Source organism: Nyctereutes procyonoides, unplaced genomic scaffold, assembly GCF_905146905.1.
Source record: "Nyctereutes procyonoides isolate TBG_1078 unplaced genomic scaffold, NYPRO_anot_genome, whole genome shotgun sequence".
NCBI lineage: Eukaryota > Metazoa > Chordata > Mammalia > Carnivora > Canidae > Nyctereutes > Nyctereutes procyonoides.
Window position 1 is genome coordinate 25,353,239 of NW_026575140.1, and position 23,414 is coordinate 25,376,652.

General features: G+C 49.4%; 1 protein-coding gene across 21 annotated transcripts in view; it reads left to right on the forward strand.

Moving 5' to 3' along the window:
* DEF8 (differentially expressed in FDCP 8 homolog) overlaps positions 1–23,414 on the forward strand; it is a 54,282-nt gene that overhangs the window by 1,147 nt on the left and 29,721 nt on the right. For 14 of the 21 annotated variants that reach the window (XR_008661972.1, XR_008661975.1, XR_008661980.1 and 11 more), the window contains exons 2-12: positions 3,211–3,344; positions 4,689–4,786; positions 5,896–6,045; positions 6,965–7,106; positions 8,382–8,546; positions 9,133–9,260; positions 9,450–9,563; positions 10,065–10,145; positions 10,896–11,036; positions 11,158–11,267; positions 19,751–22,108. Coding sequence is in view for 7 of the 21 variants with exons in the window: in XM_055306589.1 (XP_055162564.1) it covers positions 3,211–3,344; positions 4,689–4,786; positions 5,896–6,045; positions 6,965–7,106; positions 8,382–8,546; positions 9,133–9,260; positions 9,450–9,563; positions 10,065–10,145; positions 10,896–11,036; positions 11,158–11,267; positions 12,351–12,453 (1,366 nt within the window). In the remaining 14 variants the exon portion in view is untranslated. Of the gene's footprint in view, positions 1–2,781; positions 2,860–3,210; positions 3,345–3,530; positions 3,693–4,688; positions 4,787–5,895; positions 6,046–6,964; positions 7,107–8,381; positions 8,547–9,132; positions 9,261–9,449; positions 9,564–10,064; positions 10,146–10,895; positions 11,037–11,157; positions 11,268–12,350; positions 14,339–19,750; positions 22,109–23,414 lie in introns of those variants that run through there. The other 7 variants (XM_055306592.1, XM_055306589.1, XM_055306593.1 and 4 more) reach the window with 6 other exon arrangements.

Sequence of the window (23,414 nt, forward strand, 5' to 3'; positions counted from 1 at the left end):
GAGGTCAGATGACCATGTATTCATTCATCCATGGCCTCTGTGCCAGGCCTGGAGCTGGAAGGCACTGCCCATAAGGAAATACCTGAAAGATGCTTTGCTTTTTCCAGGGGAGTGTCCAGCCCAGAGGAAAGCTGTTGGGAGGAGCAGAAGTGTTCTTTCCTTTGACCTCCTCTGGCCATATTTTAAAATGCTGGGAAGTTTCTTTGGGTTTGGGCTGGTCATCATGTGATGACAGTTATAGTTTGCTTAGCAGCAGCTCTGGGCTATGGGCTTCCCTGACATACTTAGTCCTTCTACCCACCCCAGGAGGTAGGTATTCTCCCTTATTTGTGGGTAAGGGAATAGGGTCACATAGCTCATCACTGGGAGACCCAGAATTTAAATCATGGCTATCTGATTCTTTTTTTTTTAAAATTTTTATGTATTTATGATAGTCACAGAGAGAGAGAGAGAGAGAGAGAGAGAGAGAGAAAGAGGCAGAGACATAGGCAGAGGGAGAAGCAGGCTCCATGCACCAGGAGCCTGATATGGGATTTGATCCCGGGTCTCCAGGATCGCGCCCTGGGCCAAAGGCAGGCGCTAAACCGCTGCGCCACCCAGGGATCCCGGCTATCTGATTCTTAATAACATTAGTAACAATGCTAATAGTAAGCTGTACCTGATATTTATTGGATGCATACTTTGTGCTGGCCAGGATACTAGGAACTTTGTATTAACTAATTTAATCTTCGTAATAACCATATACAGTGGGTACAATTATTACCCCCGTTTGAAACATGAGAAATCGAAAGCAAAGAAGGGTTTAGGCATTTGCCCAAGACCATACATGTCAGCTAGGAGCTGTTAGAGCTGGGATTTGAATAGCACCAATTCATTTTATTACCACAATGCTCTTGGGGTGATCAGTCAGGATTTGTTTCAGATGTAGGAGATAGAAATCCCTCTCCTAGTAATAGTGGTTTAAACAGAAGTTTATTTCTATCTCACTTGAATGAAGCTTGGGGTAAAGCAGATTAGGGCTTCTATGTCAACCCCAAGGTGGCTACTACAGCTCCACCCATTACATCTGCCTCCCAGGTGGCAAGAAGTAGGAAAAGCTGAAGAGGGGCAGTACCTCCTTTGAAGAATTCCCACCGATCTTTCTGTTTAAATTCCATTGGTCTTAACATAGTCGTATGACCACATCTAAGTTTAGGGAGGGAAATTGTGATAAGACAAAAATCCAGCCCCCCCCCCTTCTCAGTCAAAGAAGAAAAAACAGACCTGTTTTTTCTATCTCAGCTGGATAGTTGTTTAAAAAGTAAATGCAGGTTTTATTGAGGACTCTTGCAGTTGGGGAAAAGAGACCTCAGTGTGGGACTGAGTTCAACTTGGAATACAGCTTGGGCAAGCGGGAATTTATAGCCAAAGAGCAGGGTAAAATCAGTGGGGGGAAACATCAGGGGTCAGGGGTGGGGAATCTGGCTAAACTGACCTAACCAGATCTCTGATGAGGGCATGCCAGGGTGATCAGATGTCACCCTCAGCACATTTGAGGGTGACCAGGTTATCAAGGTGGAGGTCTCTTGCTAAACAGATACAGCAGGGTTCTTGCTAGGATTGGATTTCACAGGAAGGGCACAGATGGGCCTAGGAGAAGGTTCAGGAGCCTGACTACAGTCTGGTTAGGCAAAGAATCTTTGTCGCCACTGGAGAAGATGGGGGTGAGTGAATACTGACATGGCTGGATCTATCCTATAATCGGGGTGCTTCCCAGGACACTGTGGCATGTGCCATTTGGAGAGGCACTGGTTCAGGGCCCAGCCACCCTGAGTGAGTGGCCCAAAGCTGCCAGGTAATAAGAAAGAGGAGACTAGAGCCCAAGGCACCTGTGTCCTCTCCTGTGGTGATCCAGGAGCAGCCAGTCAATGGGTGCTGGGTCCTGCCAGACTGGAACTCCCCACCCACATCCCCACCACAGAGGCCAAACAGGTAGGACAGGTCCTACAGTTAGTGTGGGAGCTTCTGACCCAGATGCAGAACATCCAGCACTGGTCAGGGGTGGGGATGACTTGTCAAGGCTGTCGCATCTGGGATCAGTTCTCTTTCCTTTGGAGGGGGTGCAGATAGGAGTCATAGGATTGTCTTTGATAATTACAAATTATTTTAGACCAAATAGGCACAGAGAAAACATAACTAATACCTGACCCTTATTACAAAGCTTTAAAAAAAATCTGACGTCCTCTGAACTCATGTCACCCTGGAGGGAGAGAGGCTAAGGAATCTGGTCCAGTTCATTGAGTGGGAGGACCTGGGATACAAACCACTGCCCCAGTCAAAGCCCCTTTTTCCTTGTCAGGAGCCGTCTGCCCTGTGTGTTCTGTAGTTCGCTGAGCTCTAGGGAGGGGAGAGAAGTGCCAGGTGGTGAGCTAAGCATTCCCTGTTTCCTGGGATCCTAAGGTATGGGGCCATGCCCTGGCTCAGACCAATAGAGCATCAGTGGTAATCCAGGCCAGTGAGGTGTCATTCTGGCCTACATGATGATTAAGGAGCATTCATGGAGTCTTCTCCACATTCCAGCAGAGATGTAGAGCTTGTTGGGGCACCAGGAGGATGGTCCCTGCCCAAGGCCACAGTGCAGGAGGCAGAGCAGGTCCGGATCCTGGCTTTGGCTCCGGAGTGTCCAGTACTTTGACCACTGGCTATCATCACTGATGGTTCTGCTCAGTGGCTATAGTTTTGGGGAGCTCTGACAGAAAAGGAGCACTTTTGGTTGGGGCCGGAAGCAAGAAACTGAGTCCTAGGAGGTGCTGATTCATGGGAGCAGCCAAGCCTTTCCTTCTCAGCAGGGAGGGCATGGCTGGACTGGGGCTGAGTGAGGTATCTGGGGCCTCCCTGTGCTGGGAGGTAGGGGGCTGAGGTTCCAGACTGGTGGGGGACCCTTGGGTAGGTCATGTTCCTCTCCTAGCTCTGTTTGCTCCATCTGCATGCCCTGAGTGGGCTGCTGTTCCTGAAGGGATGTTACCAGTGAGGGGCTGGGTGACAGGCTGAGCTGCTTTGCAGATGGGCAGAGGATGGTGGCTGTGGTGTGGGGGTGTTCTACTGGGACTCTCCTGGGGAAGTGAAGGAGGCTGGTCATCCCCTCTGAAACCCTAGGACCTCAGAAAGGAGATGGGAATGCCGTGAGTCTAGGAGATGGATGCTCATCTCTGCCCTCCTCTTGCCCTGCAGGTGGGATGCTATGGAATATGATGAGAAGCTGGCCCGGTTCCGGCAGGCCCACCTCAACCCCTTCAACAAGGAGATTGGGCCAAGGCAGCATGAGCAGAGGGCCAGTGAGGAGACCTCAGAAGTCACTTCTGAAGGTGGGTGCTGGGAGGAGGCCTGAGTGGGCAGTATGACCCCTCACTTGGGCCCCCCATCCTGTGTTCCTCATTCCTCCCATGGACAGTGCTGGCTTTCTCAAATAGCTGGATACCTTGCTGGCCACTTCTCTTTTCTCGGCACAAACCACCTGTTCTGTAGTTTACTTACTTCTGTCACCCCATTAGAACACGCACTCAGGTCAGGAGGGTGTGAGCTCTAAGCACTGCAGATGGAGTCAACAGAAGGCATTCAGGGTGCATGCAGAGATCTCCTAGAGTCCACACAGGCGTGCAGGAATTCTTCCCACAACTACCCAGCAGCCTTGAATCCATATATGCATACATGAGGTATGTTTGCAATTAGGATGTTTCTGGGGTGCTTGGGTGGCTTAGTCAGTTGGGTGTCTGACTTGGGCTCAGATCATGATCCTAGAGTCCTGGGATGGAACTGTGTGTTGGGCTCTGCACTCAGTAGGGAGTCAGCTTATGCCTCTCCCTCTTCCCCTGCTCATGCTCTCTCTCTCTCTCTTTCTTTTTAAGATTTTATTTACTCATTTGACAGAGAATGAGAGAGAAAGAAAGCACAAGCAGACAGAGCAACAGGCAGAGGGAGAGGGAGAAACAGGATCCCTGCCAAGCAGAGAGCCCGATGTAGGGCTTGATTATAGGACACTGGGATCATGACCCAAGCCAAAGGCAGACATTTAACTGACTGAACCACCCAGACGCCCTCTCTCAAATAAATAAATAAAATCTTAAAAAAAAAATTGAGATATTTCTCTACTACTGTTCTGTGGACCTCTCATAGCACCATGGGTATCCACCTCATTTTCTTGGTTTCTTTCTTTTCTTTTTTTAAATTTTGGTTTTATTTTATTATTTTTTTAATTTTTGGTTTTAGATTTATTTTTTCTATCTCATCTTTTTGAATCTCTCTCTCTCTGTGTCTTTAAAGATTTTATTTAAAAAAAATAAAATAAAATAAAAGATTTTATTGATTTATTCATGAGAGACAGAGTGAGGGAGGCAGAGACAGAAGCAGGCTCCCTGCAGGGAACCAGATGTGGGACTTGATCCCAGGACTGTGGGATCAGGCCCTGAGCCCAAGACAGACTCTTAACCACTAAGCCACCCAGGTATCCTGGCTCTCTCTTATTTGTGCAGGCTCTGGGTTCCTTTGCAAATGCAAACAGGGCAGATACCAGGGCAGGGCTGGCTCCCCTTAGCATCTCCAGTAGGCTTTTCCCATCCATTTTGGTCCTTCCCACTCCAACGTACTCCTGGGGAAAGGCAGGTTGGTTTTTCTTCCTCTCTTTACTGCTTACCACACTATGCCCACTCCAGAGGCCCTGCCTGAGCTGCCCTCTGGAGAGCCAGAATTCTGCTGCACTGAACGAGTGATGGATCTTGGCTTATCTGAGGACCACTTCTCCCGCCCTGTGGTAAGGTTTGGGCCTGGGGTAGGAGGGGTACTGGGTGAGCCCCCAAGGCAGGAGGAGCCAGCCATTTCCTTATCACCCTATCCTCAGGCAGCAGGACTAATCCACCTCAGCTGGGGCTCCTGGGAAATCCTATAGCTGCAGCAGGGTGAGGGAAGGAGGGTGGCCTCCTCACAGCTCCACGGGATCACTCTCATCTGTTCAATTTTTGTTCCACGGAAACTTTTTCTTTTTTCAGTTAAAGGGCTCCAAAATTTTATTTTTAAAAAGTTTGAAAATGATTTAGATTTGTGCAAAGTATCTTCAACTTTTACTTGAGAGAAACATAGTAACATTCTAATGTAACCAAAATCAAAAAAGATTCACTCAGAAGCCCGTATTTCTCATTTACTTTTCATTTTGTATTTGTGTTTTGTATTTTCATTAAAAATTTTTTGAGCCCCTCCTGCAGGCCACACACCAAACTCCAAGAGTAAAGGTGTCACCTCCTCTTTGCTTGGTCTCTTGGAGGAGGAGGGTAGCTCCCGAGGGCAGCTCTGTCCCTTTCCTGGGGTGAGATCAGCCTCAGTTCCCCAGCTTAGACTTGAGCCTGTCTTCCTTCCCAAGTGACAGCAGTATCCTGAACCTAGGGCCTCTGTTGGGTCCTGGCCCTGAGTCTTTATGAGTTGCTGGTGCTAGGGGTGGGTGGGTGCATGCGGGCATCTCTGGGCTTTGTGATCAAGCTGGAGGCCACTTTCTCTCCTTCGTGACAGGCAAATTGTCATTTCCCCAGCTTTCATTTCAAGAGGAAGCTCTGTAGAAGTGAGCAAAATAGCATAGCCAGAAAGGTGATTGGATTTCTAAAATAAGGAAGTTGTGTTTTGAAAAACATCCTGAATTAGGTTTTCAGAGGCCTGTGAGTGGACAGGTCCACGGGGGGCAGGTGGTACGGGGTGGTTCCTACCTTACTCTTAACTTTCCTGGACTTTGAACAAGTCCTCAGTCCCCTTTCACCGGGCTTCAGTTTCTTCATCTAGGCAAGGGAGGAGTGGGGAGGTCTGCTGTGGGGTTGACCTCCACATGGAGAGCATGCAAAGTAGCCATCTGATGCTGTCACCTGCCAACCTGGGCAGGGTCTGTTCCTGGCTTCTGACATCCAGCAGCTGCGGCAGGCTATCGAGGAATGCAAGCAGGTGATTCTGGAGCTGCCTGAACACTCAGAGAAGCAGAAGGATGCCGTAGTTAGGCTCATACACCTCCGGCTGAAGCTCCAGGAGCTGAAGGTGGGTGCTGGCCTACTTCACCATGGAGGCCACTGGAACAATGTGAGGATGTAGAAGTCTCCCATTCTAGGAGCTGAGGAGCTGAGGTAGAACGCACCCAGAAAGGGAGGGGCAGAAGTAGGCCTTTACCCCATGTGCAGGCTCTTTCTCTGTGAGTCTCATCTCCATTGGCCAGTCCTGGGCACAAGCCCATCCACTAGCTCAAGTAAGTGAGGCATGTCCTACCTTGAGCCTCATGACCTAGAGTGTATTTGGGGTGGCTTCCTGAGTAGTTCACAAAGGAGACAATAGTAAGGGTAATGGATTCTGGAGACCCAAACCCACAGGTGTACCTCATGCAGTCCTTGGGTGTGTACTCTTTATCTTGGCTGCCACTGTGTCCCTGTACTGACTTATGAGTCCCTGGGAATTTAGAAAGTAGAATATTCATTAGGGTACAAATAAGGCTTTGGTAACAAAGACACCCCAAAGTATAGTGGCTTCAAGGAATCACATGTGTACTTTTATTCATGTGGAGATCTCACAGGTGACGGAGGGTTCATACGGCAGCTCACAGTGTTGCGGATCCTGGGCCCTCTGTGTTTGTTGCTTTGCCAGTCCTCATGGAGAATCCAAGATGGCCCCATGGAACCTCTGGGTCTATACATAGCAGATGAAAAGCTGGGAGGGGAGAGAAGGCCACACCACTCCTGCTCACACACCCTTGGCCTTTACATAGGCCCAGGACAGTAGTTCGGTGCCGGGAAAGCGAGTCTGTCATCTGCATTGTCCAGGCCTGCCTGGGGAGTTCTGTTGCTAAAGGGAACAGGGGGTGTGACATTGGGGGAAACTCACAATATTTGCTATAAATGGTACCTGGAAGAAAAGGAAAGGAGTTGCAACAGGCTCACCTGTGACCCCTCCCTGGGCCTCTCCCCAGGACCCCAATGAAGATGAGCCCAATATCCGAGTCCTCCTGGAGCACCGTTTCTACAAGGAGAAGAGCAAGAGTGTCAAGCAAACCTGTGACAAGTGTAACACCATTATCTGGGGACTCATTCAGACCTGGTACACCTGCACAGGTGGGCCAAGACCCAGGCCCGCTTCAGCTGTCTGGGCAGTCCTGGTCCCCAGGGCAGGACAGAGACCTTGCAGCTCTGCTCCCTCATCTGGCTTCTGGTTGGGTGAATTCTCTGCAGTGGACTCAGTATTTACTGAGCATTATGGAGTACCTGGGATAAAACAAGGGACAAAAGACTCTTTATGAGGCTCACATCCACATTTGCCTTTCTAGTATGGTGGCTGCAAGCCACATGTGGCTATTCAAATTTATGTTTAAACTAGTTAAAATAAATAACTATTTAGCTCCTTAGTTGTGCTGTCTCAATGGCTACATGAAGCTGGTGGCCACCATATTGGACAGTGCAAAGAGAACATTTCTATTTTTGCAGAGACTTCCTGTGGATGGTACTGTTCCGAATGAGCACACTGAATATAGACAATACAGTGCATTGAAGAAAAATAAGGAAAGGGAATAACATGGGTCAGGGAATGTGATGGGTATGGATTTAGGATGGAATGAAAAGGCATCATGTGACATTCAAGCAAAACTTGCAAGTCAGGGTTTAAGCCAGGAGTATATCTGGGGAAGAATGCTCCCATGGGGGAGTTCTCTGCAAATGCTCTGTGGCTGATGTGTGTCCAGTGTCTTCAGTGTGGACCAGAGAGAAGTGTGGCTGGGGCACTTCATCTGAGAGAAGCATGGTCGAGGTAGGCTCAGAAGTGGCCATGGGCTTTTCTGATAAGTGCACTGGGGGCCACCAGTTGATGCTGGACATGCCTAGGTTTCAAAAGAATCACTCTGGCTGCTGAGCTGAGCATGAAGGAAGGAGTGCAGAGGTACACGGGGAGGATGACAGCCCTCTGATCAGGGTGGAGCTGTGTGGGATGAGAAGGGTGCAAAACAGATATGAAAGGGAGGTTGAGATGACATTGCTATGTTTAGTCTCGGCAGGTGCAAAGATGAAGTCACTGAAGTCTGAGGTGGGGAAAACCACCAGGTGGGAGGTAGGCTTGTTAAGGAAGAACGAGAATTTCATTTCGACAGAGTGAGTTTGATGTCCTTGTGGCATCCAGGTGGGAATGGCAGGTAGTTTGGGGTTGAGGAGGAAGGCTTGCGTGCGCCCCCAGGGCAAGGCTTGGGATGGGGACTGAGGAGGTCTTGAAGTTCTCAGACCTACAGTGGGGTCTGGAGAAACTGTCAGATTAATGTGGGAATTGGGGGAGAGCTGAAGGCCAGTCTGGGCTGTAGGATGCCCCCCACTCTGAGAGGCACACTGTTGGTCTTCCCACTCCAGGATGTTATTACCGATGTCACAGCAAGTGCTTGAACCTTATCTCCAAGCCCTGTGTGCGCTCCAAAGTCAGCCACCAAGCCGAATATGAGCTGAACATCTGCCCCGAGACAGGGCTGGACAGCCAAGATTACCGTTGCGCAGAGTGCCGGGCACCCATCTCTCTGCGTGAGTGCCCCAGGAACGAATGGGGAGAGGGGGGAGGGAGGGGGCTTTGGGCAGGTGTGAGAAAAATGGATAAATCAGACAGCGAGGGACAGCTGGGCCCCTGTGGATGGTGTCCTGTTCTCTTGGGAAGTGACAGGAGGCTGCTGCTGCTGGCACCTTTTCACTTCCCACTCAAGCAGACAGAGGTTCCAGCCCAGGTCACTTAGGAGGACCCACAGGGCTGGCCTACACTCAGCCTCCTGTGTGGTTCCATTGTCACAGAGAGCCCATCTAGACAGGAAAAATTGCACAATATCACTTACGTGCCACGTGTCAGACCTTCTTCCAGAGATTCAGTAATTTTAATTCATGGGGTCCTCTCAGCAGTTCTATGGTGGGGGTCCTATTTTGTCCTGTTTACTGATGACAAAACTGAGGGTAACGTGGTGTCCTGATTTGCTTCAGGTCTTGTGGCCAAAAGAGGTTGCGTCAGGTCTGGAGGGTGGAACCTCCCAGTTGGGTGGCTCCCCCCAACCATGTTTTCTATGCATTATGTCAGAGACCCTGAAGGCAGCCTCAACTTTGTAATAACCCGTCCCTTCTCCAGGGGGCGTGCCCAGTGAGGCCCGGCAGTGTGACTATACTGGCCAGTACTACTGCAGCCATTGCCACTGGAATGACCTGGCTGTCATCCCTGCGAGAGTCGTGCACAACTGGGACTTTGAGCCACGCAAGGCAAGGGCAGGAGAGCACGGGGCCAGAGCTGGTACTCAGGCTGGGGGGGAATTGGTGTGGGAGCGGGGGGGAGATGTAGCCCCAAGGACAGAGAGCCAGTGCTCAGGCCTGCCTTAGGTTGGGGGGGAGCATAGTTCTGGGGGGTCATGTGTGTTGTGCTGGAAGTGCCACTCCATCATGTCTTCCCAGGTATCCCGCTGTAGCATGCGCTACCTGGCACTGATGGTGTCTCGGCCAGTTCTCAGGCTCAGGGAGATCAACCCTCTGCTGTTCAACTACGTGGAGGAGCTGGTAGAGATCCGGGTGAGGCTGAAGAGGGCAGGGGTGAGGGTGGACCCTACTCTCCCCATGTGTCCTGGGAGCAGAGATGCCACCTGCTAAGGTTCAGTGGGGCCCCTTAGCTGTCCTTAGGGTTACAGACACTAGAGCAATGTCCAGTCAAGATATGATAATAGGCCCAGAGGCAATTTGAAAGTTTCTAGTAGCCACATTAAAAAAGTAAAAAGCAGGTAAAGTTAATTTTAATATACAAAAGATTATTTCAACATAATCAACATACATTATTAAGATGTATGACATTCTTTCTCTTTCTTGGACCACATGTTTGAGGATAAATGCTCCTCGGGGTGCATTGGCCTGGAAGCTGTGGTTCGAACTGGAGCATGGCTGGAGCTCTCAGATCTGGCACCATCCTGGGGGATGGGAAGTCACCTCCTGTCCTCTCGTGACTTGGAGTGCCAGCCCCCTTGGCCATCCAGACATGCCACCTGGCTGAGAATGCCTACCTGCCCCTCTTGTCCGTAGAAGCTGCGCCAGGACATCCTGCTTATGAAGCCATACTTCATTACTTGCAAGGAGGCCATGGAGGCACGTCTGCTCCTGCAGGTCAGGCCACTGGCCCAGAGTGGGAGCTGGAAATCCAGGGTGGGAAGGGCAAAGGGGAAACAGAGAGTCAGGGCTGTGAGGACACGCTGCTCCCAAGTCTTTTTCCAATGACTTTGTAGCTTGTGCTTTGCTTTAGCAGAGTGTCTCCCATACTCTGTCCCAAAGGACACTAGGTCTTCAGTAAGCACACAGGCATTCTGTTCACAGAAGTGTTTTCTGACGACATCACCGAGGGAAGCGGGTATCACTCTGCAGAGCCCTTACCTGGATCTCCACACAGTGGACACACAGGGCACAGTTCCGCCCTGGCAGGATTGACCACACTTCTCAAGGCTCACCTATTTATTTGTTCAACAAGTGTTCAGGGGAATTCACTGTTCTAGATCCTAGGGAGCAGGGAACAAAACAGGCAGGAATCCTCATCCTCACCTCAGGGCGCACTCTGCAGGTGGGAAAGAAGCATAAATGGGTGGTGAGGTATGTGGGCAAGATAAAGCAGAGAAAGGAGGTGGTAAACGGGGGCAGGATTGGGAAGAGGTATGGCATGCTGGGCTGAGCTGGGGTGTGCACAATGTGTTCGGAGCAGCAAGGTGGCTGGCCAAGCAGCAGCATGGCTAGGGGAGCACCATGGGAGGCATAGAGACCACCACTGTCTGTTGCTTCCATGAGCGCCCTGAGGCCTGGACGATGGGTAGGCAGTGGAAGGGGCCCTCACCCAGTGTTTGGGGTCACGGTTGCTGGGACCCGCAGCTCCAGGACCGGCAACATTTTGTGGAGAACGATGAGATGTACTCCATCCAGGACCTGCTGGACGCGCACACAGGCCGCCTCGGCTGCTCGCTCACGGAGACCCACACACTCTTCGCCAAGCACATCAAGCTGGATTGTGAGGTGTGCCCCCTGCTGCAGACTGGGGGGTATCTCTCTGCTCCCAGTCCCGAGGGCAGGGAGGGCATTAGATGCCCTTGGAACAGGCACTGACCTGCCCTCCACTCTCCGCTGTTACCCCCAGCGCTGTCAGGCCAAGGGCTTTGTGTGTGAGCTCTGCAGAGAGGGTGACGTACTGTTCCCGTTCGACAGCCACACATCTGTGTGCACCGAGTGCTCTGCCGTCTTCCACAGGTGAGTGTGGCTCCCACCCTCCCTCAGGCCAGGCCTGGGAGCTCCCTGCCACAGCGGGAAGGAGGGTGAGGGAGGCCTTTGGGTGTCAGTCCTTGCTGCCTTGATCCTAATATGGGCTTACACCCTGGTGTGTGTAAGAGTAAATTTGAAGTTCTGCTGGGAATAAGCACCCATGGGGCTGGGTGGTGCTGCAGGTGTGCACATGGAGGCTGACCGGCTTCCCTTCTCCACCCGCCCTGAGGTGTAGCAGCAGCCAGAGGTTCTGAAACTTTCTAGTTCCTGGCACCCTCAGTGTCTCAGAGATTTTCTTCAAACATCCCTAGGCCAAAAGAAATACCTAAAGTTATTATTAAGTACTTAGGTTCAAACAACTTAAGCATTTAGCATTTATGACGAAAAGACTTAGTGGATGTTTGGAAAAATAATACACATACATTGGGAAAAATAATTTAATTCTTTAATAAGTACAATTACTAATAATAGGTGTGTGCCTGCTGGGCCTTGCATGGCATCTCACACTGGACTCAAATGGGTACCTCCCATTTCTGTCCCTGTGGATTTTTGTCTGGCACTTGCTGTTTGTCCTAGCAACCATGGACGTTGCAGACCTGGGGCTGCTGTCAAGGAAAGGACTGTGGCAAAAACTAATGCTCCAAATGTGGGTTCTGTTGAGCAGCAGTGTGTGTGCTGACAGATGTCAAGTACTGTTGTGTCCCTTCAAAACTATAATAGACCCCAGGACCCTGTGCACCCCCAGTGCCTCAGGTGGAGACTTCTATGCAGCAATGGTAAAAGCAGATACGGAGGTCGAGAGTCTGAGAGCTCCAAGCAGAAGTCACATGGTAACCAGCTAGCTGCCGTGCACCCTGTAAGGGGTCTGCACTGAGGCACTGGGTCACAGACCTGGGTGCACCTGGGTGCAGACCTGGTTTCTGCCCTCTGATAGAAACTACCTCAGTTTCCCCATCTGTAGAAAGGGGATAGAAGGGCCTGGCTCATGAAGCCTGTGAAGGCTCAGTGGTAGAAATTTACATGCAGAGCCCAGACCCTTGCTGGGACTGACTCCATTCTCCCTGTCCCCAGGGACTGCTACTATGACAACTCCACCACGTGTCCCAAATGTGCTCGGCTCACCTTGCGGAAGCAGTCACTCTTCCAGGAGCCTGGTCCAGATGTGGATGCCTAGAACAACAGGCACCCCTTCCAGGCCTATCTGGCATCCGAGCTGCTGGTCATTGCCAAAGTCAAGGTGTTTCTTGTGTTCTGGAGACCCCTAGGGTACAGTCCCTGGACTTGTCCCCTGTGCTGGGCCAGAGGGGTGTACGTGGCACCATGAGGACCATCATCCTTCTCCCAGGCACTTGTTGGGACTTGTGGAAGTCTTGTCTGTTTCTTTCCTGAGTGTGCTACTGTGAAGGCTGCAGGGCTCCATAAGCAGGGAAGTGTGGAAAGGTTTCTCACCCAACGCTGTGGGGGCCTTGGCCACCTTGAAAACCCTTGAGGGCTTTGGGGGAGTGGCTGACAGGCCCTGGGAATACTGGCTGCATACACCCAGCGTTATCCTGTTTTACCTACAGTGGATGGTTTGGATCTACCTGAAGGCCCCTGTCCCCTTAGCCTTGTATTTGGGGACTTCTGGTTGTCCCTGGCTAGGGTTGTTCATGACTGTCTCCTGAGAGCCCTGCTCCTATTTCTTGAGGGCCTCTCTCTCTGGGTTTTCTTCCAACAGGGCCAGTCCAGTTCTGTACAACATGGAGGGAAGTGAGCTGTGAAGCTCTTCCTCCTGGGTGGACCAGCCACTGTTCCTGCCTTTGCTCTGCCAGCTTACCGTGGTGCTCCAGGCTAGGTGGCTGGGGGTCCAGTTGTAAGAAGCTGGGCCCTTTCCCAGTTTGGAGCAGGGTCTGGGGAGGTTCTAGGTTAGCCAACAGGGTTGGCTTTCTGTAGTAGGCCTATTTGCCTGAGGAACTTCATGCTGCTGCCACAGTGCCTGTGGCAGACTCTGGACAGCTCAGAAACCACCAGCCAGTGGTCTTTTGTTTGGGAGTCTGAGGTCAGGCACTGGGAATATTTGCTCAAGGGAACTTTGGGCCGGAGTCCCAGAGGTTGTGCAGGAAGAATGGGGCATGGGATGTGGAAGGTTCTGTACACCAGCTGACAAATGGAATCCCTGGACAGAGGACGAGCACCCACAGCTCTTCACTGGGGCAGCCACAGTCAGCCTCGGTATTTGCAAAGATGCTTTGTGTTTCAGAGACCCTGCCGTTGAGGGGGAGGCCTATGGGAAGAGGACGCTTCAGGATGTGGCTTTCCAGTCTCTTGTGCCCTCTTTCCCAGACTGTGCTTGGCTGTTGATGTGCATGGTTGATACACATAGGTGGTGGTGGTAGAACATAGCCATTTGGATATCCATCACCTTCGACCGGGAAGCCCAAGAGGTGAGGTCTCAGCCAGCAGAAAGGTCAGCTTAGCTTGCTGGCCGATGAGAGGGGTAGATAAAGACAGTGTCACCTCCTCCTCACTTCTCTGCATCAGAAAGGCCTCTTGCTGTGTGTTCTCATCTGCCTTGGGGTAACAGTGAGAACAAGCACTGGTGAAGTTGTGTCAATGACAGGTCCCCACCCTGCTTCCCCATCTCCTCTTCAGGGCTGAAGAGGGGCTTAAGGGCCAAATGCCCTTTTCCTACACCTCCAGATCTGCACATTTATCACCACTGCATTACATTTCTGTCATAAGGATATTGGCTATTCCCCAATTTACTGTGTAATGAACATCACATTATTGCAGTTATAATTACTGTGTCCACAGATAGCATTAATATGCTGGTGTCTGCTGGACAAAGAGTTAGCTCCCTTTTAAACTACTCCCATTTCCTCCTCCCCAATATCTCCACCTACCCTTTCTAAATGACAGTCTTTAAACAAAATCATGTGTGGGTCTTGGAGTCCACAGCCTGGTACAAGAACCCACCAAAGAACCAGTTTGCATGGTCAACACTTCACAGAAGAGAAGCAAGGCACATCCAGCTGTAATGATGCCGCAGCCGCTGTCTCATTAAATCTGTGTTCTCTAGACTCTGGTTTGTGTGGTGAATTGGGGACAAGGCAGGGTTTGTTGACATGCAGAGCAGTTGCAGGCTTAGGCAGAGCCCACAGTCTTCCTCATCTAGTGGAGTCAAATGTAATCTGTTTTGGGGAGGAGTTCTTGTTGGGTATCAGACAGAGGGCTAAGTGTGTGGATTCCCCTCAGCTCCATTTCTAAGAATGATGAAAACATACCCTGTGGGGAGTTTAGGTTCTAGGAAGCATTGAGCACTGAGCCTGGCATGCAGAGAATGCTCAGTACACAGAAATTGTGTCTTCTAGAGTCCTCAATGTGGAAGAATTATCTCATCAACCCAATGCAATCATCGAGAAACTGGCTAGTCATGCAAGTCACAGGTTCAGCTCCTAGCAGCCTCTTTCATAAGCTATATCCAAAAAAGGGCCCTAACTGCAACTCAAGACCATTCCCATGTTCTTCAGAACTATAACTGCCCCCCTCCCAAATTATATTCAAGCCCCTGTATATGTACATTCTTTGTAGAATCATGATTACAGTTATGACCAGGATCTCAAAGGGGCCATGACCCAGGGAACATATGGAATCTTCTCCTTTAGAAAGTGTCTTTATACGTCATCCACACCCGGTTGCAATTCAGGTAGGCTGACAGACTGCAACCCTATGTCTAAAGAAACCAGAGAGTTCTGCTGGGGTGGAGGGATGATGTGGGAGGGCTGTTTGTGGGCCTGGTGCCAGCATGTTTGAGCACATACCTCCAACTACAAATAACTGTAAAGCTACACTTTGGATACTCGATGTAAGATGAAGTGTGTTTTCCCTCCCTTTCAGGTGATTCAATAATATTTTCACCATTTATATTTTGACAAATACAGGCTTACAGAATTATTGCAGAAACATTCCCATTGGGCAGCCCTGGTGGTGCAGTGGTTTAGTGCCGCCTGCAGCCCAGGGCATGATCCTGGAGACCCTGGATCGAGTCCCACGTCAGGCTCTCTGCGTGGAGCCTGCTTCTCTCTCTGCCTCTCTCTCTCTGTGTCTCTATGAATAAATAAATAAAATCTTAAAAAAAAATTCCCATTTATTCATCTCCTGGATTCCCTAAATATTAACATTTGCCACATTTGCTATATTCTTTTTCCGCATATGCATATTTCTTTTTCTGAACCATTTGGCAGTAAGTTGCAGAGATGATGCCCCTTTGCCTCTAAATACTTGGTGGTGGTGGAACCATGGCCACAGTTCAATTATGACTGGAAATTAACACTGGCATGATATAGAATCTACAACAAAACTTATTCAGATTTTACCAGTCAGCTGCTATGAATATTTAGCTGTCTTTAATTTGGAAGGGTGCATGATATGGACACCTTTAAAAAAAACACAAGCTAATTGAAGGATATCCTTGAATGTGGATTTTTCTGATAGGATTCAGGCTTTGTACTTTGGGTGGGAATTCCCTAAAAGTGATGCTGTGTCCTCAGTGCATCATCTGTCCCTTTCCTGGAGGTGCTGGCTTTGATCCACTAGTCTCCTGTGTCCTTTTGACATGTTCCTGTCATTCTTTAAGCACTGTTTACCTTCTAGCATACAAAACTGTTCTTGGTTTCTCTTGCACTTTCCCAGTCCTAGTCCTGAAACTGTCCATTTCTTCAAGGAGCCCTAATACCTGTTAGTGGAGAATGGTATTCAGATACCAGATATGGTCGTGTGGTGTGCTCATTACTAGTGGGCTGTTACTGCTTCTAGGTCCTTTTAATAGAAAGCTAGAAAACAGTATCTGACTCTCCAGAAACATCTTAAAAACCATGAGTTCACATTGATATTTCCAATTTCAAAGCAACACCACAAGGTTCTTTCCCTTTTGCATATTTGTAATTCCCTTCCTGACAGAAACCTGGCTCTATTTCCATAAACATTTGCTCAATCCTAGACACACAGAAAGTACCTTCCGCATCGCTAACCTATGCCTCTGTGTAAAAGCAGCTTAGTAACTAGAGTTTAATAATTGTCTAGAGTTCTTTTTTGTCATCAGCTTGAGGGCATACAATCAAAACTCAAGTGTCAAAATGGACTTCGATGTTTCTTCCTTGTCACTGTGGGTGTGTGGTATCTGTGAAATATGGTTCCATTCATATACTCCATTTTGGCTTATTTCTCTTTTTTATTTTTGTGATATATTAACATGGTTCCCAATGCCAGAACTTTACCAAAGGCCAGGGTGCATAGCTGACTCAGTTGGTAGAACATACGACTCTGATCTTAGGGTTTTGAGTTCAAGTCCCTCATTGAATGTAGAGATTACCTAAAAATAAAATCTTTTTTTTTAAAGATTTATTTATTCATGAGACACACACACACACAGAGAGAGAGAGAGAGAGAGAGAGGCAGAGACACAGGCAGAGGAAGGAGCAGGCTCCATGAAGGGAGCTCAACGCGGGACTGGATCCTGGGTCTCCAGGATCAGGCCCTGGGCTGAAGGCAGCGCTAAACTGCTGAGCCATTGGGGCTCTTTTTTTTTTTTTTTTTTTTTTTTAAGATTTTCTCCATTTATTTATTTGAGAGAGAGCACAAGACGGGGAGAGGGATAGAGGGAGTGGGAGAGGTAGGCTCCCTATTGAGCAGGGAACCGGACACAGGGCCCAAACCCAGGATCCCAGGACCATGACTGGAACCGAAGGCAGACACTTAACCAACTGAATCACCTAGGTGCCCCTTAAAAAGAAAATCTTTTTTTTTTTAATTTTTATTTATTTATGATAGTCACACAGAGAGAGAGAGAAAGAGAAAGAGGCAGAGACATAGGCAGAAGGAGAAGCAGGCTCCATGCACCGGGAGCCCGACGTGGGATTCGATCCTGGGTCTCCAGGATCGCGCCCTAGGCCAAAGGCAGGCGCCAAACCGCTGTGCCACCCAGGGATCCCTAAAAAGAAAATCTTAAAAATAACAACAAAACTTTAAAAAAGGCCTGTCAAATATCTTCCTCCACACCTCCTCCTATTCCTTTCTCCTTTTCACTCCTCTCCCCTACTGGGAAACCAATCTCTTTAGTCTCTTGCTTCTCTTTCCTGTGTTTCTTTTTGCAAAAATGAGTAAGATACATATATATTTTCTTATTTCCTTTTCCCCATTCTTTTTTTTTTAAAGATTTTATTTATTTATTTATTCATGAAAGACACAGAGAGAGAGAGAGAGAGGCAGAGACACAGGCAGAGGGAGAAGCAGGCTCCATGCAGGGAGCCTGATGTGGGACTCGATCCTGGGACTCCAGGATCAAGCCCTGGGCCAAAGGCAGGCGTTAAACCACTGAGCCACCCAGGGATTCCCCTTCCCATTCTTTCTTCCACAAAAATGGCAGCATACTGTTCTTTTGCATGTTGCTTTTTTCAATAGTATACCCTGGAAACCATTCCCCATCAGTTCTTCCTCTTTTATTACTGTCATCATCATTTACATCTAGATTATATAGTCCATTGTGCATAATAGCCATTTCATATTTGAACACTCTTCTATAGATGAATATTCAGGCTGTCTCCTCACTTTTGCAATTACAAACAAGGATGCACAAATGATCTGTACACATGTATTTTCTTTTGTTGGAGGAGTATCTTCAGGGTACAATCCTAAAAGTGGGATTGTTAGATCAAAAGGAATCTATTTTTTATTATGAGTATCTAGTGCCCCTCCATAAGGGTTGTACCAATTTGCATTCCTATCAGCAATGTATGAGGTGCTTGTTACCCTAGAGCTTCACTAACAGAATGTGTAGTCACACTTTCTGATTATTTGCCAATCTCATTAGTGAGACGTTATCTGTGTAGCTTTTTTTTTTTTTAAAAAGACTTTATTTATTCATGACAGAGAGGGAGAGAGGGAGAGAGGCAGAGGGAGAAGACACATGCAGGGACCCCATGTGGGACTTGATCTCAGGACTCCAGGATCACACCCAGGGATCCCTCTGTGTAGCTTTAATTTGCATTTCTCTAATTATGAATGAGGCTGAGCATCTTTTCAGGTTCTAAGGTATTTATTTACGAATTATATCCTTTGTCCTTTTCTCTTGGTATTTTTTTATTAATCCTTTTTAAAAGATTTTATTTATTTATGACGGGGGCGGTGGTGGTGGGGTGGGGCAGAGAGAAGCAGGCTCCATGCAGGGAGCTCGACACGGGACTGGATCCTGGGTCTCCAGGATCACGCCCTGGCTGAAGGTGGCGCTAAACCGCTGAGCCACCTGGGCTGCCCTTTCTCTTCTTAATCCTAAGAGCTCTTCACCTATCTGGGGTATTAGCCCATTATCTGTGAGATGTTGCAAATATTTTCTTCCAGTTTGTCAATTTCTTTTGACCTTATTTGTAGTGATATTCCCCCAAGGAAAAAGTTCTTTTGTTACATTTTAATGCAGTCAAATTGATTAACTTTTTAAAATTTCATCTGGGTTTTGTGTCAGAAAATTTCCCAGCAACCAGATCAAAGAGGTGTTCATCTATGTGTTTTGTAGTATTTGTATGGCTTCAAAGTTTACTTTTGGGTCCCTGACCTGTTTGTTTATTCTTATGTATCCTATGAAGCATGAATCTAATTTTACCTTTTTCTAAATGATTAACCAGTTATCTTGCACCACTAAAAAAAAATTCTGGGCTTTCTATCTTATTCTACAGGTCTGACTACTGCACTGATTTAATCACAGCAGTTTTATAGTTTGTTTTAATGTCTAGATGAACTAGTCTCCTCCTTACAGTTTTCTCCTTTTAAAGAAATTTTCCGGGCAGCCCCGGTGGTGCAGTGGTTTGGCGCTGCCTGCAGCCTGGGGTGTGATCCTGGAGACCCAGGATGGAGTCCCATGTCGGGCTCCGGGCATGGAGCCTGCTTCTCCCTCTGACTGTGTCTCTGTCTCTCTCTCTCTCTCTGGGTCTCTATGAATAAATAAATAAAATCTTAAAAAAAAATAAATCTTCCTGGGTATGCCTGCATGCAAATATTCTAAAACACATATTTAATTGAAATTTTAATGACAAAATTTGATACTCTCAAGTGTCAAAATGAAAATACCAGAAACAGTTTCCAGGGATGTGAAGCACCTGGAAATAGAGAGGCTTGGCTGGGCCTCATCCCTTGAGGTCATCTTTTTTACTTCCAGCTTTATTTTGATGAATGTTTGGTTACACACACTGAAAAAGAGAGTTGCTTTGAGCGCCGCTAAGAGAGTTGCTTTGAGCGCCGCTTTTTCTCCTTGTACAGTTCCCTGTAGCAGTTTATTGCATCATTGATTGCTCTCGAAACTTGCATTTTCCATTCCTCATTGGGGCTATTACTGGTAAGGACTTGCAAACCTGCCTCGAAATGTGAGAAGGCTGTTGACAGCTCTCCTGTGGTTAGTTGGCGCAGGGCAGGTGGAACATCTTCACTCTCCTCCTCTCCTTTAGGCTCCTGTTCCAGTTGCATCAGCTCCTCATTTGAAAGATCTTCCTCGTGGGACCTCAGCAACTGGTCCACATCAGCTTCTACAACCTCTTCAAAAGCCACATTCTTGGCGAGGGTCACAATGTTTTGTTGAAGCTGTGCAATGTCATCTGTTTGGGAAACACTATGGAACTGAACACACTCAGGCCAAATCTTCTTCCACACACTGTTCATTGTTGCTGGTCTGAGCTCCTCCCAAGCTACTGCAATGTTGTCTATGGCATCCAAGATACTGTACTTACTCCAAAACTCCCTGATCGTGGCTGTATCTTCTCCATCTGTTGCTTCTAGGATGTGCTCAAAGGTTCTTCTCAAGTAATGAGCTTTGAAGGTAGAGGCTATGCCTTGACCCATGGGCTGGATTGAGTCAGCTGTACTGTCATGAAGATATTCCACTCTTACATTATCAGACAGATCACTCAAATTTACTGGGTGGCATGGTGCATTGTCTAGGATGAGCAATGCTTTATTGGTGAGATTATTTTGGGCACAGTATTTTTCAACAGCAGGGCAAAAAAAGTATGTGAACCATTCCTGAAAGATGCTCCTGGTCACCCACGCCTTTTTGTTTGACCGCCAAATCACAGGCAAATTGGGCTTGGAGTACCCTTTCAGAGCCTTGGGATTTTCCAAGTGGTACACCAATAAGGGTTTCAGCTTAAAGTCCCCAGCTGCATTGCCACCAAGAAGCAGCATCAAGCGATCTTTGGAAGATTTAAAGCCTGGCTTAGCTTTCTCTTCCATAGAAATAAACATTCCCTCTGGCATTCTCTTCCAATAAAGCCCTGTCTCATCTACATTAAAAACTTGCTGAGAGGTGTACTCACCTTCTTCAATGATGCTTCTCAGCATTTCTGGATATACATCCTTGTTTCCAGGAGCTGCACTGTTCATCTTGAAGTGGAGCAGACAATGGCGCTCCTTGAATCTCACAAACCACCCTTTGCTTGCACTAAACTTTTCTGTTTGAGAGCTTCCACCTCTTTCACGCTGTAAGTCATCAAACAAACTCTTAGCCTTCTCCTGTATAATGGTGACACTCAGGGGCACATTCCTCTGGCTCTGGTCTTCAAGCCACACGTGCAGCAGGCGCTCCATGGTCTCCATGAGTGCACTTCGATGGCGTGTCAACCGAGAGGCTCTCAAGGGAGTAGCTATTTGTGAGTTCGCTTTGATTTTTTCTTTATTATCTCGGATTGTGGCTACCGTCGAGACAGCAAGGCCTAAGGCTTTTGCGATCTGGCTGAGCTTTTCACCCACTTCAAATCGTCTTAACACTTCCAATTTTAGGTCGAGGGTAATTGCTTTCCGTTCCCTTTTGGTACCTGGGATGACCGATGCATTTAGGGACCTTTTCCCAGGCATCTTTGCCTCCAAGCTGTAATAAAATCACAGCAGTCTCACGTGCAAGAAGGCGCGTAGCTACTCTATGCTCCCCTGCAAAACCTGGGAGAGAAACCGGGGCTGCCGGCAGGCGCAGGCAGGAGACGTGAGAAGGTCACCAAAGGCCGTCCTGGCCCCCTTTCTCAGAAACGGTGGCTTATTCCCGATTCGAAAGCAGACAGCATGGGCCTCTGATGTCAGAGTTTCCAATCTCCGACAGCACATCTGCAGGGACATTAAAACCGGCGTGGGTCGCCGTGATCCAGAAAAACAACAAAGCCCCGTGAAGGGGCAACAACGCTGCAGAGCACACGCCGAGTCGGTGTCTTTGTGGAGGAGGGGCAGGAAAGCGGCAGTTCCGCCGGGGGGCGGCTCCTGAGGGGCACCGCAGCCGGCGGGCGGAGGGGGGTGGCGTCCGGGCGGGGCGGCCGGTTGGGGCGGGGGACGGAGCACTTCCGTGAGCCGCTTCCCTTGGAGGACCCGGGAGATGTGTCCTTGGAGGTGCCCGACTTAAAGGAGGTGTAGAGGCGCTGGGTGTCCTCGCGGCATCTAGCCCGCGGCGGCCGCCGGGGGTTCTGTGCTGTAGGGAAGACCGCGCGCGCGTTCCGATCCCTAAAAAGTCCGAGGCTGCGGCGGATAGTCCCAGAGCGGTCCCCAGCCCGCGCCGCGTCCGTACTGCGCACGCGCGACGCCGCCGGAGCCCGCGGGGACCCCCTCGGGGACCCCCTCGGGGGTGTGGCGCCACTAGGAAGGGTTTGTCGTTATTTTGCGCGTGCGCGCGCCCGAGCGCCAGAGCTGCGTGAGGTCTGGGGCCGGGAGTGTCTCATCGGCTGGTGGCGGCGCCAGGGCCGCTGGTCGTGCTCCGGAGATGCGGCGGTGGCCCGGGAGGCGGCAGGACGGCCAGGACAGGCGCGAGCGCCCTCGGAACAGCCCGGCAGGTGAGCGGGGAGGTTCTGCCTGCGGGTGTCGGGCGGCGGGGGCGGGGGCTGCGCTCGGCGCCGCGATGACGCCATCCGGGTGCGCCGGCTGTCGCGCGGTAGGGGCCGGGGGTGCATCCCCTCTCCGCCGGGCGGCCCGGGGACACGGTGCGCGGCCCCCCGCCCCCGAGTCCCTGCTCTTCTCCCGTCGGCCTCCCGTGCCCTGCGCGGTGCGGGCCCCCTTTCTTGCCTCCTTTCCCCGCTCTCCGCAGAGCCCCGCACTGAGCGCCTGGTCCGAGTCGCCCTGCGCCTGCCGCCCGCCGTGTGTTCTCGGGTGCCTGGTGTTCGGCCGCAAGCCCGGGCCACATCTGATAACGGACGGGGATCTCTGACGCGGCTTTCGTTTGTGGACCTCGCTTCCCCACCACTCTCCTAACCGCGGATACTGCCTGAGGGCTTCCGTGCCAAGGGCTTTACAAGAATTGTCTCTTTTTAAGTCTTAAAACTGTCCTGCAGGAAAGCGCTGCTATAGCCCTGTTTTATAGGAAAGGAAATGTAAGTCCAGAACTGGCCAGGGACGTCCCTCACCTTGCAGTTCTGGTCCGTCGTGCTCCAGTGCCTTCACTTTTAAATACTTATGTGTTGTATTTTTTTTTAATATTTATTTATTTATTTATGATAGTCACAGAGAGAGAGAGAGAGAGAGGCAGAGACACAGGCAGAGGGAGAAGCAGGCCCCATGCACCCGGAGCCCGACGTGGGATTCGATCCCGGGTCTCCAGGATCGCGCCCTGGGCCAAAGGCAGGCGCCAAACCGCTGCGCCACCCAGGGATCCCTATTTGTTTTTTTTTTTTTTTAATATTTATTTATTCTTATGTGTTGTAGACCTTTCCTGGGGTTAGATACTATGAAATAGAATCCCACGTTTTATGGTTCTATTTTTTCCTTTTTTTTTTTTTTTTTTGAGATGTACTTATTTTAGAGAGAGTACAGCAAGGGGAGAGGCAGAGGGAGATAATCTTCAAGCGGACTCCCAGCTGAGCGGGCAGGGTGAGTCAGGGCTCCATCTCAGGACGGGTGAGATTCTGACCTGAGCCACCCAGGTGCCCCTGTACTGTTTCTGTATTGATTGATACATCCCAGGATGCAGTGATCCCATTGCCTTAATTTTTTTCTGCTGCACAAATGTGGAGTTTCTGAATTTTGATCCAAGAAATATACCTTTGTTTTCAGACAGTAGTGAAAGAGGCAGGATTCTATGGATTCATTTTCTGTCTTGTCTTCAGTAAGGAACTTTTCCCTTTCATCCCTTTTCATTTTGGAGAT